The sequence below is a fragment of the Anser cygnoides genome, chromosome Z (assembly GCF_040182565.1).
Source record: "Anser cygnoides isolate HZ-2024a breed goose chromosome Z, Taihu_goose_T2T_genome, whole genome shotgun sequence".
In the NCBI taxonomy this organism is placed as follows: domain Eukaryota; kingdom Metazoa; phylum Chordata; class Aves; order Anseriformes; family Anatidae; genus Anser; species Anser cygnoides.
The window spans coordinates 33,356,144-33,371,193 of record NC_089912.1 but is presented as its reverse complement, the minus strand read 5'-3'; the positions used below and the strand labels follow the sequence as shown (position 1 = coordinate 33,371,193).

The 15,050-nt window shown below is 37.4% G+C and overlaps 1 protein-coding gene across 2 annotated transcripts in view; it reads right to left on the bottom strand.

Annotated features, from left to right (window-relative positions):
• SLC44A1 (solute carrier family 44 member 1) overlaps nucleotides 1-15,050 on the bottom strand; it is a 67,255-nt gene that overhangs the window by 10,265 nt on the left and 41,940 nt on the right. For both annotated transcript variants that reach the window (XM_066987877.1, XM_066987878.1), the window contains exons 6-14: nucleotides 14,324-14,493; nucleotides 12,509-12,598; nucleotides 10,094-10,221; nucleotides 9,004-9,190; nucleotides 7,036-7,201; nucleotides 3,594-3,750; nucleotides 3,267-3,350; nucleotides 2,069-2,206; nucleotides 5-241 (exon numbers count right to left, since the gene is read on the bottom strand). In XM_066987877.1, the coding sequence (XP_066843978.1) occupies nucleotides 5-241; nucleotides 2,069-2,206; nucleotides 3,267-3,350; nucleotides 3,594-3,750; nucleotides 7,036-7,201; nucleotides 9,004-9,190; nucleotides 10,094-10,221; nucleotides 12,509-12,598; nucleotides 14,324-14,493 (1,357 nt within the window). The remainder of the gene's footprint in view (nucleotides 1-4; nucleotides 242-2,068; nucleotides 2,207-3,266; nucleotides 3,351-3,593; nucleotides 3,751-7,035; nucleotides 7,202-9,003; nucleotides 9,191-10,093; nucleotides 10,222-12,508; nucleotides 12,599-14,323; nucleotides 14,494-15,050) is intronic.

The window sequence follows — 15,050 nt, the reverse complement described above, 5'->3', positions numbered from 1 at the left end:
TCACCATGAGAACTTTATCCATGTAGAATTCCCTCCCAGGGCTTCCATCATTGTATTTTGTATCGATGGCAAAACATAAGAAAAGGACATCAACGACCATTTCGTAAATGGAAAGGAAGCAGTGAGCAACCAGGAACGCAAAGAGGCAGACAATGATGAGAGGCAACACCCAGACAGTGTAATCTCGTTGGTAATTCAGCAACATAATCCCAGCCAAACCTGTACTGCAGACGATCAGGACCTGAAGAAGAAAACATACGAATAAGAGAATTCTAACGACAGAAGCCTTCTGATTGTTTGTTTCAACCTATGTGCTCCTTGCTCTACCAATCCTAAAATTAGGGGTTGCAGATGCCAGTGCTAATGACATCTTTACAGCCTTGATTCCTCACATCCCTGAGTAGGAAAGATGCTTTATCTGTTGGTCCAGCAAGTGCAAGTCAGAATAGTTTCAAATCCATCTGTCAACACAAACGGTATTTTTCAGAGACAATTATATCTTGCTGTCACAGTTCACAATGTTACAGAATACTCCTAAAAAAAGAACTTTACCCTGTCAATTGTATATACATAAAAAAATAGAACCAGATATTACCAAACAATTAATGTGCAATTGCATTTGGTTTTGGTTTATTTGTTTTGGGAGGGTGGGACTTGGGGGACATGGGTTTCATTTTGCTGGAGGAAACAATTCAGCCAAAACATCTTTCAAGCTTGTCTTATCATTGTCTTGTCTCCATATAAGGAAAGTATATCAGAATTAGAAACGGTCAGAGTAGATTAGATTATAGGTCAGACTAGAAATGAATAAAATAAGAGATTATTGTAATTCAGGTAAGGCACATCATATCTGTTTTCATTGAACTACACTACGTGTGAGGCCCTAACAGATATTTCACTGAGTACCAGTTTGGTCTTTAGGGATAACAAAACAAAAAAACAGTTGTAGCCACTCAACATTTTGAACATTTCTAAACCTTTCGTTATGAACTGCAGAGAAACATCAAATTGTAAAATAGGTCAGCTTTACTGTATTATGAAAACACTGGCTTAGATTGTAGAGAAGATACGCTGGCAGCCTAGCACTGCTTAGATGATACCATTTTTGATATGCTGCACTGTTCATTTTAATGTTTCTGTCACCTGTGCATTTCTCCAATAATTTGAGAGACATCCTTTCAAGGAGATGTTCCCTAACACTTTTCAGATTCCTCCATAAAACTGCATTATGCATTTCATGATCTCTAAAGCATCTGTATCTTCATTATGTATTTACTTCTCCTCACATCTTGTTGATTTAATTACTGGATTAAAAGTTCAGCCCACTGTACTCTGACTAAATAGAATAATGTAATAAGGAGGACAGTTCAGTTCAATTAATGTCCAAATGCTTAAGCACAGGTGATTTAAGTGGATAGGTATTAAGTATTTTAGTAAACAATGGCACAAAATCCTTAAAAGGATAACAATAATTCACTGGATTAAATTTCCATAAAGTAGATCTCTATCATTTCCTGGAGAGACAAAAAGCTGACCACAGCAACTATTCTAGTCTATTTTAATTCTCAGCATAAAAGTAACTTAATCCTCAGAGTAAAAGTAACTTAGTAAGTTAAGCTGACAGTTCCTCATTGCAGGCTTCCATACTACCTTCCAGTGCAATTTTAAGAAAAATGGTCATCAATAAACTGTCAAATTTCAATAAAAATCTAGAGAGCTGAATTCACAGGAAATGTCTTCTTTCCTTAAAATTTTAAGTTTTTAACCACAAAACCAATCAAAAACTCAGTAATTCTGGTCACACTTCTCTTGACTCCCTAAAATAAATCCATGCAAAAAGTGTCATCATCCTCAGCCATTCCTTTCTGATGACTTCTGCTTGATCTAAGTGGATCATTTGTTTAACCACCCTCATGCTTCACAGTCCCTTCCTTATAGGATGCAGCTAGATGTGATAAAGTCATGCTCAGAAACAAGAGTTCAAAGGCATTTTGTATCTGGGGGTGCAAGTTGTTGCTAAGGGAAGCTTGCTGCCATGGAAAGCCACAACTGTATACAGCATACGCACCTTTCCCAGAAACAACATAAAATCCCCAACGGTGTTTATGGCAGCCACTCGCAAAGCGTTCTCCACTAGAATAACAAAGGCATCCTTTGCTGAGGTGCAGAAGTTGGTGCTGTTGATAGCTGTGGCTGTGTATGCATTCTGGGGGAAAAAGAAAAAAAAAAAGTGAAAATTTGGAATGATCAGATGTTTCAGAGGGAGGTGGGGAGAGGAGTTTAAAGGGGGAAGAGTAGGGAGGGAGGAGTAAGGCAGGCATGGCTTGTGAAAAAGGCACATGTCATATGATGTTAAAGAGTAAAGATTCCCATGAGAGTTGTTGAAACAATCAGTATGTACCAGCTGACAGAAGACTATACGAAATAGAGAATTACCATTCTTTTCCTCCCTTGCTCATGATTTATGCATTAACAAGTTTATTCCAATAAAAACTAATTAAACAGAATTTGCAGTTTCTCTGCAGGAGGTGAGTAGTGGCATCACTACAGCAATTAAATTGTCAGAAAAAATTCTGGAAATATAAGAGTTTGAGAGTCATACAAGTCCACCAAGGTAATTTCTAGATAATTCAATAGACTGCATTCAAAATTATCCAGGACAATTTTCAAGGATTACACTGTTGTTTCCTTATGATTTTATTTTCTCTATTTCTAGGGGGGGGAGGGAGGGTGGAAAACAGTAAAAGGGAGTTAGAGATGATTTAAGAGGTGGAACCACAGGCCAAACGAATGTCTTTGATGAGGTGGCCTGACCAGCCTGTGTGTTGCAACTTGCAGCTCTTCCTCCACTTTGTAGATGACAATGACAATTTGATGTTACATACTGTTTTTCAGTCCTGTGAACATGAAATATTACACCTGGAAAAGGTTCGCTCCCTTGTCACAGAAAACGTATTTTGAAAATCAGATGTAGCTCGGAAGAACAGACGTAAGGGGGATTGCCTCCAACCACTAATCAAATCTGTTGAGATCTCATCTAAAGTTGAGATACAATGTTCTCAAAGATGAATACTGGCTGTTTTTCACCTTTTTTCACCTTTGAACAAAGACTAATGCAATGACTTGCATTTTAATTTCAGTAATGGAAACAAAACTTAAGTACCATCCCTCGGGTCAGTTACAAAGTACAATACATTATGTGTCAGCCTCAGATTACACTCTAGAAATCACATATTTTATCTTTTTTTGAATATTGGAAATCTTACCTGATTTAAGTAGGTCAGGCACTTTTCTAGACACCAAAGGCAGCAGATGCAAGCTTTAAGCATACAGCGAGCACAAGCATTTTCCTAGGAAAGCATAAAATGTGGGAGGCAAAAAGACATACCATGAAAAACAAGAAAACAATATTCCTTTGTGTTTCAGTAACTGATACTCAGTAACTCCAGCAGTTACTCTCAGTTCTGTGGCCTTTGAAAGACCAAATATTCTAAACTGAGACTTCCAAAGACCTCCCTCCAGGTTTAACTAAATTATCTGTAAACACATCAGGCCTTGAGTTTCAGTAAGAAAATGGAATCTGTTTCTCTTACTTTTCCTTTGAGTTGTGTATGGATATACATAAGAATCATTCGTGGTATCTTCACTAATGTGATAATGAAAGACCCCTTTGCTACCGTTCCTAGGTGGTAACAAACAAGGCGATTAACAGATGCCAGGATAGGAGTAAATGGCAGGTTCCTTTTCTCCCTGTTGAAAAGAGAAAAAGAATTAAGTAGAATGATCAATATATATTTAATGTCGTCATATAGAATTGCTACAAATTCCTGAAAGGCTAGCGTGCAAAAGGAGTTTCTTATCCTTCTTCTGGCTGTCAGTGTGTATTGTGTATTCCGTATAAAACATGGACAGCCTGTGCAAGTCACAACTTTGGCTCTAATGTAGTAATAGAAATAGGATAAAGAAACAATACACCTTAACGGTAGTCTTACTAGCAGTTGTATGTGTTTCAGTTATTGCCAAATAACAATTTCTTCTACACTATGCTTCATGGTATGAAACTCGAGCCCTTTAAAAGAAAAGAACAACAGCATTTTTCCATCAGCCTGCTGATAACCTTGTCTTCCCCTTCTGTTTAAGGTCTTCATTGAGACATTCTTGAAGAGGATATTACTATTTTAATTTATTATGTAAATTTCTTTTTCCGGATGCTTTGCATTTCTAATTTAGCTATTATATCCTCAAGACAGCAAGTATTAAAGGAACAAGTGTTAACATTCCAAACATAAAATAACTCCCCAGCTTGGGAGAAAATTATTTTCATGCGAATTTCATTCAAAAAAGATCAAGAAATAGTCTTTATCACATAAAAATAAACTCCAAGCAACTTAATCATGAGATGCTAATAACTAAAACAGGTTTTCCCTATATTTTCTTCCAACTAACTTTTACTGCTCAGGAGGGGGAAGCCAAATTCTACTCTCCCTTGGGCACAATCACATAAAAAGTTACGGTCTAATCCCTATACCTATACAACCCAAACACTTTCTCCTTTTCAAGTTAACATAACTGACTGCTGACTCTATAATGCACAATGCTGAGATCTATTATTGCATGAGTTGAAAGGAATCCATCCTACCACAGTGAATCAATATTGAACATACATAAAACATTTTTCCATAGATAATATCATTTAATTTTCTGTGCAAAGCTGCTAATGTCCAAAATAAAGGGGAACTCCAAATTAACGCCCTTTCCTTTTTACTGAGTCCCTTTTCAGGTTAGAAATCTACTTTAAAATGCAAGAAAGAATTACAGTAGGGAGCAATTGATACATGCTAACTTAAAATTCCCGTTAAGGAATGATAGGTACAGTTAACAGTAAAATCATTCCTTTTCAGGTGATAGAAAATATATAAAAGTACAGATGAAGAATAAGCATTGCTAGGCCATCTGTACCAAAGCAAAACTATCCTCTCTACTCTGTACTTTTGCAGTTTTTCACTCGGTCTAGTTTTATTATTCACAAGCGTACATCCCTCTAGCATCTTGTAATAACTTCACAGATGCATTTCACCAGTATACTGGAGGATTTTATCATTAATAAAATAACAGAATTTCTGTCAGCATAGTAAATTAATTCCTCACCTTTGATATATTTTAAGATACTAGGGCAGATAAGGAATCAAATATAATTCAGATAACAGCCTCAATTAAAAAAAAGACAAATCAATTAAACATTTGTGATCTGAATCATGCACTTGAAAAATATCTGCATCATTATTTAAAACCCTATGTTAAAAAAATCAGACTCTTAAAAGAACATGACAAGAATAGAGCGTGGTTGCTGTATATCCCTAGAAATTTTTATGTATCATATCCTTCATAGAATAATGGAATGGTTTGGGTTGGAAAGGACCTTAAAGAACATCTAATTCCCACCCCCCTGCCGTGGACACCTCCCACCAGACCAGGTTGCCCAAAGCCCCATCCAGCCTGGCCTTGAACACTTCCAGGGATGGGGCATCCACAGCTTCTCTGGGCAACTTGTTCCAGTGCCTTACCACCTGCAGAGTAAGGAATAGCTTCCTTACATCTAATGAAAATCCACCCTCTGCTATGCGGTCTGTCCAGAGCCTTCTCTTCTCCAGGCTGAACATCCCCAATGCCCTCAGCCTGTCTCCATAGGAGAGGTGCTCCAGTCCTCTGAGCATCCTCATGGCCCTCCTCTGGACTCGTTCTAATACGTCCATGTCCTTCTTGTGCTGGGGGCCCCAGAGCAGAACGCAGTGCTCCTGGTGGGGTCTCACAAGAGCAGAGCAGAGGGGGACAATCACCTCCCCAGCCCTGCTGGCCACGCTGCTTTTGATGCAGCCAGGATACGGTTGGCTTTCTGGGCTGCAAGCACACACTGCTGTCTCATGTTGAGATTCTTGTCAACCACCACCCCCAGGTCCTTCTCCTCAGGGCTGCTCCTAATCCTTTCTCCACTCAGCCTCTATTTGTGCTCGGCATTGCCCCAGCTCAGGTGCAGGACCTTGCACTTGCTCTTGTTGAACCTTATGAGGTTCATACAGTCCCACCTCTCAAGCCTTTCCAGGTCCCTCTGGATGGCATGCCTTCCCTCCAGTGTGTTGACTGCACCACACAGCTCGGTGTCATTGGCAAACTTGCTGAAGGTGCATTCAATAGCCTTTTTTTTTTTTTTTTTAAAATAGGTCTTAAATAGCTAAAGCAAGAACTTAATTTTCACTTATTTAAGGCAAATTTTGAGCAGTCCTAATTTCAGAGAAGTCTGCAAATGCTAGAGACAAGGCCCTAAAGCAGGGTCTTATTTATCTGGACAAGTCTGTGATTCTGAAATAAGTCTCTTAACTCTGTAAAGATAAACGCTTGTGCCTGAAATTTGTTAAAAGCATTGTTCAAGTAATAGTATTGCCTTCCTGAACAGCTAGCAGATACATGCACAATAGCCAAGGTGAAGTACGCTCTCATACACAACTGCGATACAAATAATGAAATAGGGAGTTACAATGCACACATATTTTGTATTATTTTTGTACTTGTACATGATTTTGTGAGGATCTATATATAGTGATGAATCTACTAAGACCTTGAGTAATCTTGTGCAAGAATGATTAACGAAGATTAATTTAAAGAGCATTTTTTAAAATTACAATAACAACAATGAATTGCTGTCAGTAATTTTTTGATCTCTGACGAGTTTATCAGCATTGATTATTAACATTAAAGTTGGTCTTACAGATGCATTCGTTTTTGTAAACAAGCGTTCATGTTTTTACAATGTGCATAGCTTACAAGGCAAACACGACTTCAAGTCTTAAATACTAAGAATGCCATCCATAACCAGCGAAGCAGATTATTTTAGGACTTCACATGATTTAAGAAGAGTTAATACAATCCAACTACTCTTCAGCTTTCTGGCAAGAAGTATTCTTCCCAAAAACTCTATCTCTCATTATTTCTGCTAATTCCATTTCTAGGCTGTTCACAATAAAGATAAGTTATTCTTACCTTGTGAAATAGTATGTCACAACAGCTCCAGCTACTGTCATCTGCTGACAGGCTAAGATAAACTCACTAATCCAGATCAGTCCCACTACATGGTACCACCACATGTATTTCAGAGGGCCTACCATCCGAAATTCAACAAATCCTTCTTCATTTGGGACAGGATTACCTAGAAATTAATGAGGTCAAAAAAGGATTACAACAATTACACCAACTGTGAAAGAAGAAAGTATATGGTGTTAGCAGTTCATAACCATTTAAAGAAGAACAGCTCTAGCTTCTTTTAACACTACTAATTATCAAGTTTAGGAGGATGGTTCATAAGACAAAAATACCTTCTGAGATAATGAGTATAATGGCATTTGAAAAAAAAAAAAAGCACTAAAGAATTCTGAGCATACTCAATATTGCGCAGCCACATGGTAAAAATTTCCAAGACGAACCACCGTTACAATGTAGCAAGAACCCCTATAATTAAACATACTAAAAGGAATTTTGTTTTAGTCGTTCTTGACTTGTCTGTTGCTGTCTTAATATAACTTACATAGTGAGAATCATAGCTCCTTAGATCTAGATGTCAACATTAACAACATTTTGTTTCCATTGTAGCAGGTATTTTTGCATGCATTTCAAGAACATTTATATCTTTAAAGGTATTTACAGCCATGAGGAACAGCATTAGAGATTCTAAATGTGTGCATTCAGAAAAAATCCGTGGAATCTGAATAGTGTGATGTACGATGATTTACAGTCCATGTCAAAACCATCCTAGGCAATTCCCTATCTCAACATACTAGCCCACACTAATAATGTTTATCTTAAGCAACAGTTACGTAAACTGCTAATGAGATGCAGAAAAATGCGTAGTAATATCATGTGTATAAGATATTTACCTTGAAAACCAGTGTTTTGACCTCTCATTGTTAATACCTCCTCTACATTCTTAGCTGTGCTATCGTGTATATAAAAAATGTATTTTCCTGTAAATAAATTGAACTATTGAAATCTCAATTTTAGAGAACAAGCTCTTCAAAAAATGTAGGGTTTTTTTGTACACAAATAATGTGCACTTGTCAATTCTTCTGGTTTGGACTGAAAAGATGTGGTTCTACTTGCACAAAGATTTTTTTCAACTGACATCAGTGAATAAACTGAGTGCATATGAAGCTAAAAGGATACACTAGTCTTTGCAGAATCAAGGTCCACCAAAGAATTCTGTCAGCTAAACATAAGTATTAGTCTAAATTCTCCTACAGATTTAATCCCTTTGCAGCGTGAAGCATGGGACTGGGACTTTGGAGGTAAACATTTTCTCTAACTTGCCATTCATTAGGCACACAGAACATCATGTAATGAAAAATAAAAATTTCAACAGTAATAAGAACAAGATTCTATTACCTCTGTCCCTTGCTAAAATTTCAGATGACAAAATCCAAAATATTTAATTTGTATTATGTGGAAATAGCTCTGTGACCAGAAACACTGCTGCATTTGGATTAGCAGTAATTTTCAAAATTCTAAGGTTCTAGTGATGAACGATAGTTTCTATTGTGCACAACTTGTTGCAAAATAACACACAGATCTCCCATTTTAAAAAGCAGTTGCTAAGTTTCTCTATTGAAGTAACTAAGATTTGGACCTGTAAGAATAATTCTAGAAGCTCTTGTCAGACACAGAACACAAGCAAAGCTCTCACTTATGCTCTTCATAAAAGGAAGAAATTCAGAGTACACTTGCTGCTTTCAGAATATGGCATATGAAGAGCACAAAAATCAAAGAACATTTCACTAATAATCTAGAAAATACTGGATTCCTAAGTTATGAAGAACAGAAGCTGCTTTTAGTGTATCTATGTTTTGGGAAACAGAACATGCATGTAACGGCCCTTTCATTACTATCTCTTCATGTGTGTGAAAACAGGCTAAAATACAGTACAGTATCTTATTTAAGTTAAGCCTGTGAGCTGCTTACCTGTAGTACCAAGGAAAAGCAGGACTGTGATCCAGTATGTCCAGAAGAGGATAAGCACAAAGAATGTCCAAAATGGCTGGAAGACTAGCAGCGGCAAGTGAATGAAGACCTTGCCGGCCACATGGAACAAGGCAATGGTGAGAGCTACTCGTTTGCGCATAATTAGCATTATCAAGAACAATATAACCTAGAGGGAGAAGTTTCCAAATCGCATATTAGAGAATTAAAAAATAAGCAAGCTATTATTTTGCATAGCTAGGATAATCAAACTCAGAAAATTAACACATTCTCTACTTGTAAGATCACAAGATCAAAATGTAAAACCTCTAACAGCTTATTCTAGTGAGAAAGTATTTTCCAAATTACACTTTTGGGGAAATTTAATCTCACACTTATTTACTTGGAATCATCATCAGCCTCAGACTTATGAGAGTAGGCCAGATTCCATCCTTAATTATGTTGTACAAACCACCAAAATCAGCAGACTGCAAAACTTAACAAAGAATACAATTTAACATTTCTCTCTAGACATTGCATGGTGTACTTGCCATGTAAGTTAGTCAAACATTGACAACTTTTAGTTACAGGGTCATTGTCTCTGAAACAAACAGCAAGGCCAGAAGAACATATGATAGTTCAGTAGTCATTAGCATTTCAGTTCACAACAACCCATGTGTAAGTGGAAGAAGTTTGGGAACAACTGATTTCAGAAGTGTAAATGGTCTAAGGACTTTTAAATAAACTGAAATGACAGAGTACCTCTGAACTGGGGATCTCACAAAAATATCATGAGTGAAACTGGGAGTTTCATATTCCAGCTATTTATGGGAGGTCCCTGTAGAGGTTTTAGAGTAGAGGAAAGGAGAAAAGGTGCAGGGTCAGGAACTCTCTCCTGACACACAGACAGATATTACAGAGCAATGTTAGGAAGGTAAAAATGTATGTATATATATATATCACCAACAGAGCTTGTAATGGAAATAAACTCTTTAAAACTTGTGTAATATAAACCTTCCACCTGAATAAAAAAACAAAAGAGACAAATAGAAATGTAGAACAAGAAAATTGTATGGTCATTAGCAAAACATACTGTGAAGACTGTAGCTGAAATGGCATAGATCAGGAGAGCCTGAAGATTTTCTTTGGCTATTTGAGTCTCAACATCACTGGCAGATATTCGTTGCTTAGCATACAGCCACCACAGGACTCCTGTACCACCTATGTTTTAGAGGGAAAAAAAAAAAGACAAATGAAAAACGCTTCTTTTATGTGACACAATCATACTGCCTAGTACCTAAAGACCAAAAGCCTTTAGTTTCTTAAGTCTGGTCTGGAATAGAAGACTCACAGGAACCGACAGACAACCCAACGGGACCTTCAAAGGATGGAGAAGTGCTCAATTCTCCTCTGTTGACCTCTTCTCAATCGGATACATTCTTTCCACAGTCTCACCCCAATAAGCTTACTTAAAAGACTTGCAGCTCTTTGTGGTTTAGGGTGAAGCGTGCGAGAAGACTAGTTCATTGGGAGCCCTAGCAGTGAAGATTGCCCATTAGCCAGGTAACAGAGGAACAAAAAGAAGAAGAAAGGAAAGAAATAGAGATAAAGAGAAAAATAGAGAAATTATATTGTAGGATGTATATAAAAATCTAGGAGAGGGAAACGAGATATCTTTGGATAAGGATGCAAAATGGCAAGAGGAAGAAGAGGAGTCTATAATCCCTGAGAAGATCTATAAAGAAAAGAAGGGACAGCCTTGACCCTGACAACAGCACCTTGGGTTAATGACACGCAGCTATGCTTGCATCAAGACAATGTCCTTCAGGCACTGGAAGAACATCACCATAAGGTCCAGGAGGCCAATATAGTGTGAGGTACTTTCTTCTAACCAATTATGAAAACCTACTCTTACGGCCAGAACTTCAATCTCATACTCTAGCTGAGTTTCCAAGGTAAGAATTTTCTTAAATACAGGAAACCAGCCCCTCAGGGAGTTAACCTCTCATCTGAACACATTTTTTTTCTCATTTGCGTATCCTTCTCTGTTCTTTTGCTCTTTGTGAATCACTTGCAGAAGCTTATCTAGAGATCACAAGTCTTTGCTGAAGGTACTCCATTCAGATCTTAAATGGAGGATGTTCTTTTGGCATCTCTTTAACAAACAGTGAACACAGAATAAGCAGTATATAGATGACATGTTCTTATTCAGTTTGTGTAATGGATGTGATATTTTTTTAGAACATAGTAACAGATGGCAATAAGTCATTCAGTTCCTTCATTCAGCATGGTTGCTCAGCCTCTAAAGCAAATATAAATGAAAAAATCCATTTTTTCCTTTTTCTGTGGTCACAGATCCCAGGAGCACTAAACAGAAAAACAAAGTGATGGCCTGCAATTTTTCTTCAATCCATTGCAGTTATGAATTGCAATTATTACACTGCAAGTACTTCCTAATTTAATTATTTTATTCTTGTTCCTTCCGTACATTCATCTGCCCCTGCTACCAAACCCTTGCCATGTAAACCCAATACAGCTTGTTTGTATAATTTGCCACAGTGCTTAAAATGAACTGTTCATGCTTCCAGAATCATGGTGTAGTGTATGAAATTATGATGCTTTGTCTTCCTGTTTTTACATGGGAAGAGGAGGTTGCTGTATTTTTCATAGTTGCAAATAGGTAATAGGACACTTGTCTAACAAGCCACCAGTCAGAAGCCAAAACTGTTGATGCTCCCTTTCTAACTTCTGATCATTTTGAAATGATACTTTGAATTACTTCTAATTACTTGTGGCTTTGTTACTGAGTATCAAAAATAGGATAATAGTTTTATAACTGTAAAGTTAACGTGATAAAGTAACGATACCTTCATGAAAACTAAATCATTCTGAATAAGACAATCTTTGGTTACGCCCAAGATGTTATAGCTGGTTGCACTTCAAACATGACCTAGGTCATGCAGGATTTCCTGGGTCATACGGAAGTACGAGGATTTGATTAGAAGTGACAGACAAGCATCTTTGCATCCTCTCCTCAAAACAGATTTTAGATATGCCTACAGAGCTGCTAACATGACTGAAAGGGCTGGTGAAGATGTCAGGTTTATATGGACACATCTATGTCCTAAGGCCACATAACCAATAGCTGTCCTTTGATTCCTGCATGCTTCAGTACACCCCATGGGTTGGTAAGCCATCAACATATCCAGACCAGCTGCTTTGCTGACATTCTTGGAGGTAGGTTAAGAAGAAGACAATGGTTAGGGCTGTACGAGATAGGCTGACAGGAAGCTTGCCTGCCAAGTAGGAAGTGCAGCAAATCCCTGCGGAGCAGCATGCTATCTGGGAGAGGACTGCAATTAGAAACACCTATCTTGCAAGGGGCTCAAAGGAAAGCAGAAGTAACAGGCATGGTCCCAAGATTTGTATAGGATTTAGCTGACCTGCGGACATGGAGGATAAACATGAGAACTGGGCACTCAAAAACTAGGAGATAAACATGACTTACCAAGTGATCCCAGAATGACAATAATTGTTAAAATCCAGACAAGCACTCTTGAAATATACCTGATTATAACCATCAAAATCATGGACAACACTGGAAAAAAAAAGACAAAAAAAGACAAATAAAATAAGCAGAGCAATTATTTCAAGTAGGAATAGCCTTTCCAGTTCTCATACTGCACTACATAACTGTCTTCCAACAGAATTTTTAGATAGAGATTTATTTTCTGTGGCTTACAAACTCACTGCACAGATAGTTAAGGAAATTAGGCACCTCTACATCTGCTTTGGTGCTGCTGATTAAAACAAAGAGAGCATAAGTACATTTACATGGTACATTACATACAAGACATAACGTGTATGTACAGACAGAGATGTATTTAGACAATGACAAAACAGACAGCAAGACATGATAGTACTCTGAGGCTACTAACATGAGCACACCTCTCAAGGAACAGAGCTTTGTGCTTTATTTTCAGCATTCAAAATGAGTTTTTTTAACAAGCTCTGTTCAATAGTTCCACTGCCATTCAGGAACTACATGTTAATAAGACCTCTTCAGTGTCAGACAACTACAGTTTAGGGAGTGGTTTATATAAGTGCATGCACGTATTTTTGCACATACTTATTTGTGTACAGTAGTTAACACTTCCACATGAAAGCTGCTTGAACCAGGCTTTGTGAATCACAAAACCTACCCTACTGTTTAAGTTAAAATTAAATGTATATAAAACCTTCTATTAACTTCTGACTCTAACTCAACAGTAACACAGCTAATTCAGCCACTAGGTTTCAGCTTTTGAATAGTCATTTTACCATTACTATCAGACTAATACAGCTGTCAGGGTAGAAGATTAGAAAAATAAACAGCTCTCTAGTTACAGTTGAAAAGATACTCAATAGTCTTACTATTTTTTAAGTGGTAATTAATATCCTCCTTTTTTTTTTTTTTTTTTTTTTACTTTTTTTACATGGCTAGTATCTGGAGCTTTCCATTTAATATTTACTATACTAGGTATACTTAGTATATTAAGTGTAAAGATTTTATACTCAGTAGGACTAAAATATACCCATTGGGAAAGTAATTTACATGGGTGAATAGCATTTCACCTTAATTTACAACACTTCATTACAGTACTTTCGTCTGGTGAAATGTGTCACTCCATAGGCCAGAAACGAGCATTTTGCTACTGCAAAAACCATTCAGCACCTCTGTACAGCTGGGAATTTCCAGCTCAACAATGCTGCGATTTTCAAAGGCATGAAGTGTTTTGTTTGTTTGTTTTTAAACTTAGGGGGAACGGGAGGGGAAGGAGGAAGTAACATACAATACAACAAATAGGCACCTAACTTTCACATTTTCCTTCTGAACATTCCAGTAAGCCTGTACAATTAAGTGAAACAACCTAAAAAATCTACATTTTAGAGAAGTACTTTATTGTGCACTTCTCACCCTGTCTTTTTTTATTGGAAAAGGGACTTCAGTTTGCAAAAGATTAATATAATAAAAAGAAAAGGTGAATATTGCAATAAAAAGGAGGAGAATGGGGGTGCTTTGTTAATTATGTCAAGACTCTTGTTTACTAATCAACTGCCCCAAGTGTTCTGTCCCTCACCACGGAAGGGGAGAAAAAACAGGAATGCACATGTATATTGCTTCTGAAGAAGTTATCCAGCTGTCAAAAAATACGTATCATTCTGAACCATTTTTAAGGGCTTGTTACTATAATACATGGCGGTATTTTTTTTTCTCATATTGTTAGAGAGTGTTAACAATCTCCTATTGCAGTAAATAGCTAGTAATGAGAAAAACAATTACCTAGTGATAACAAGCAAAGTCCCATTATAATCTCTTTGCTGGTCATAACTCCACTAATCAGCCTGTGTAAGACACTACTGTCACTGACAAAGGTGATCAGGGCCTCTGCAAACTTGGCATAGCAGGAAATGTTCACAGGAGCACAGCGATGGAAGAATGGAATAGGTGCACTGGTGACACAAGAAAAAAAAAATCAGAAAAAAAAATTACTCCTACTTAATATAAATGCCACATCAACACACAAATGAAAGGTGAATAGATGCAACCACTCCACCCTCATAACATCATAACCAGAAACCATGTGTTGAATGCACAAGTGCTGCTGGAATGAGGATGATCATAATGGGAAGTGATGTTCTTACAAGTAACCCTGTGAAGCTGCAGTGCACATTCCAATAGCATATTACCCTCCCACCCTTAAACAGCAAGTCTCAGAAAATACATGTTCCTATTTCCAGTTAAACATCTCACATTCAAGCGTCACATGGTGAACCAGCAGCTGAAACAATGCCTTTCACTCATGTTAGAACGGAGTACTGGCCCATATTTGCAGCGAAGAAATCCTGGACTGACAATACTCTTCTTGCAAGGATACATTTTACACTAAAAGACATCAGCACTTACAACTGTTGTCAAGCAAAACTAATATTATTTATTCTTAGTCTTCCCCCACACTAGGCTTGTTTTTCTGTTGAAGATTACAATCACAGGGATTATCTTCATTACC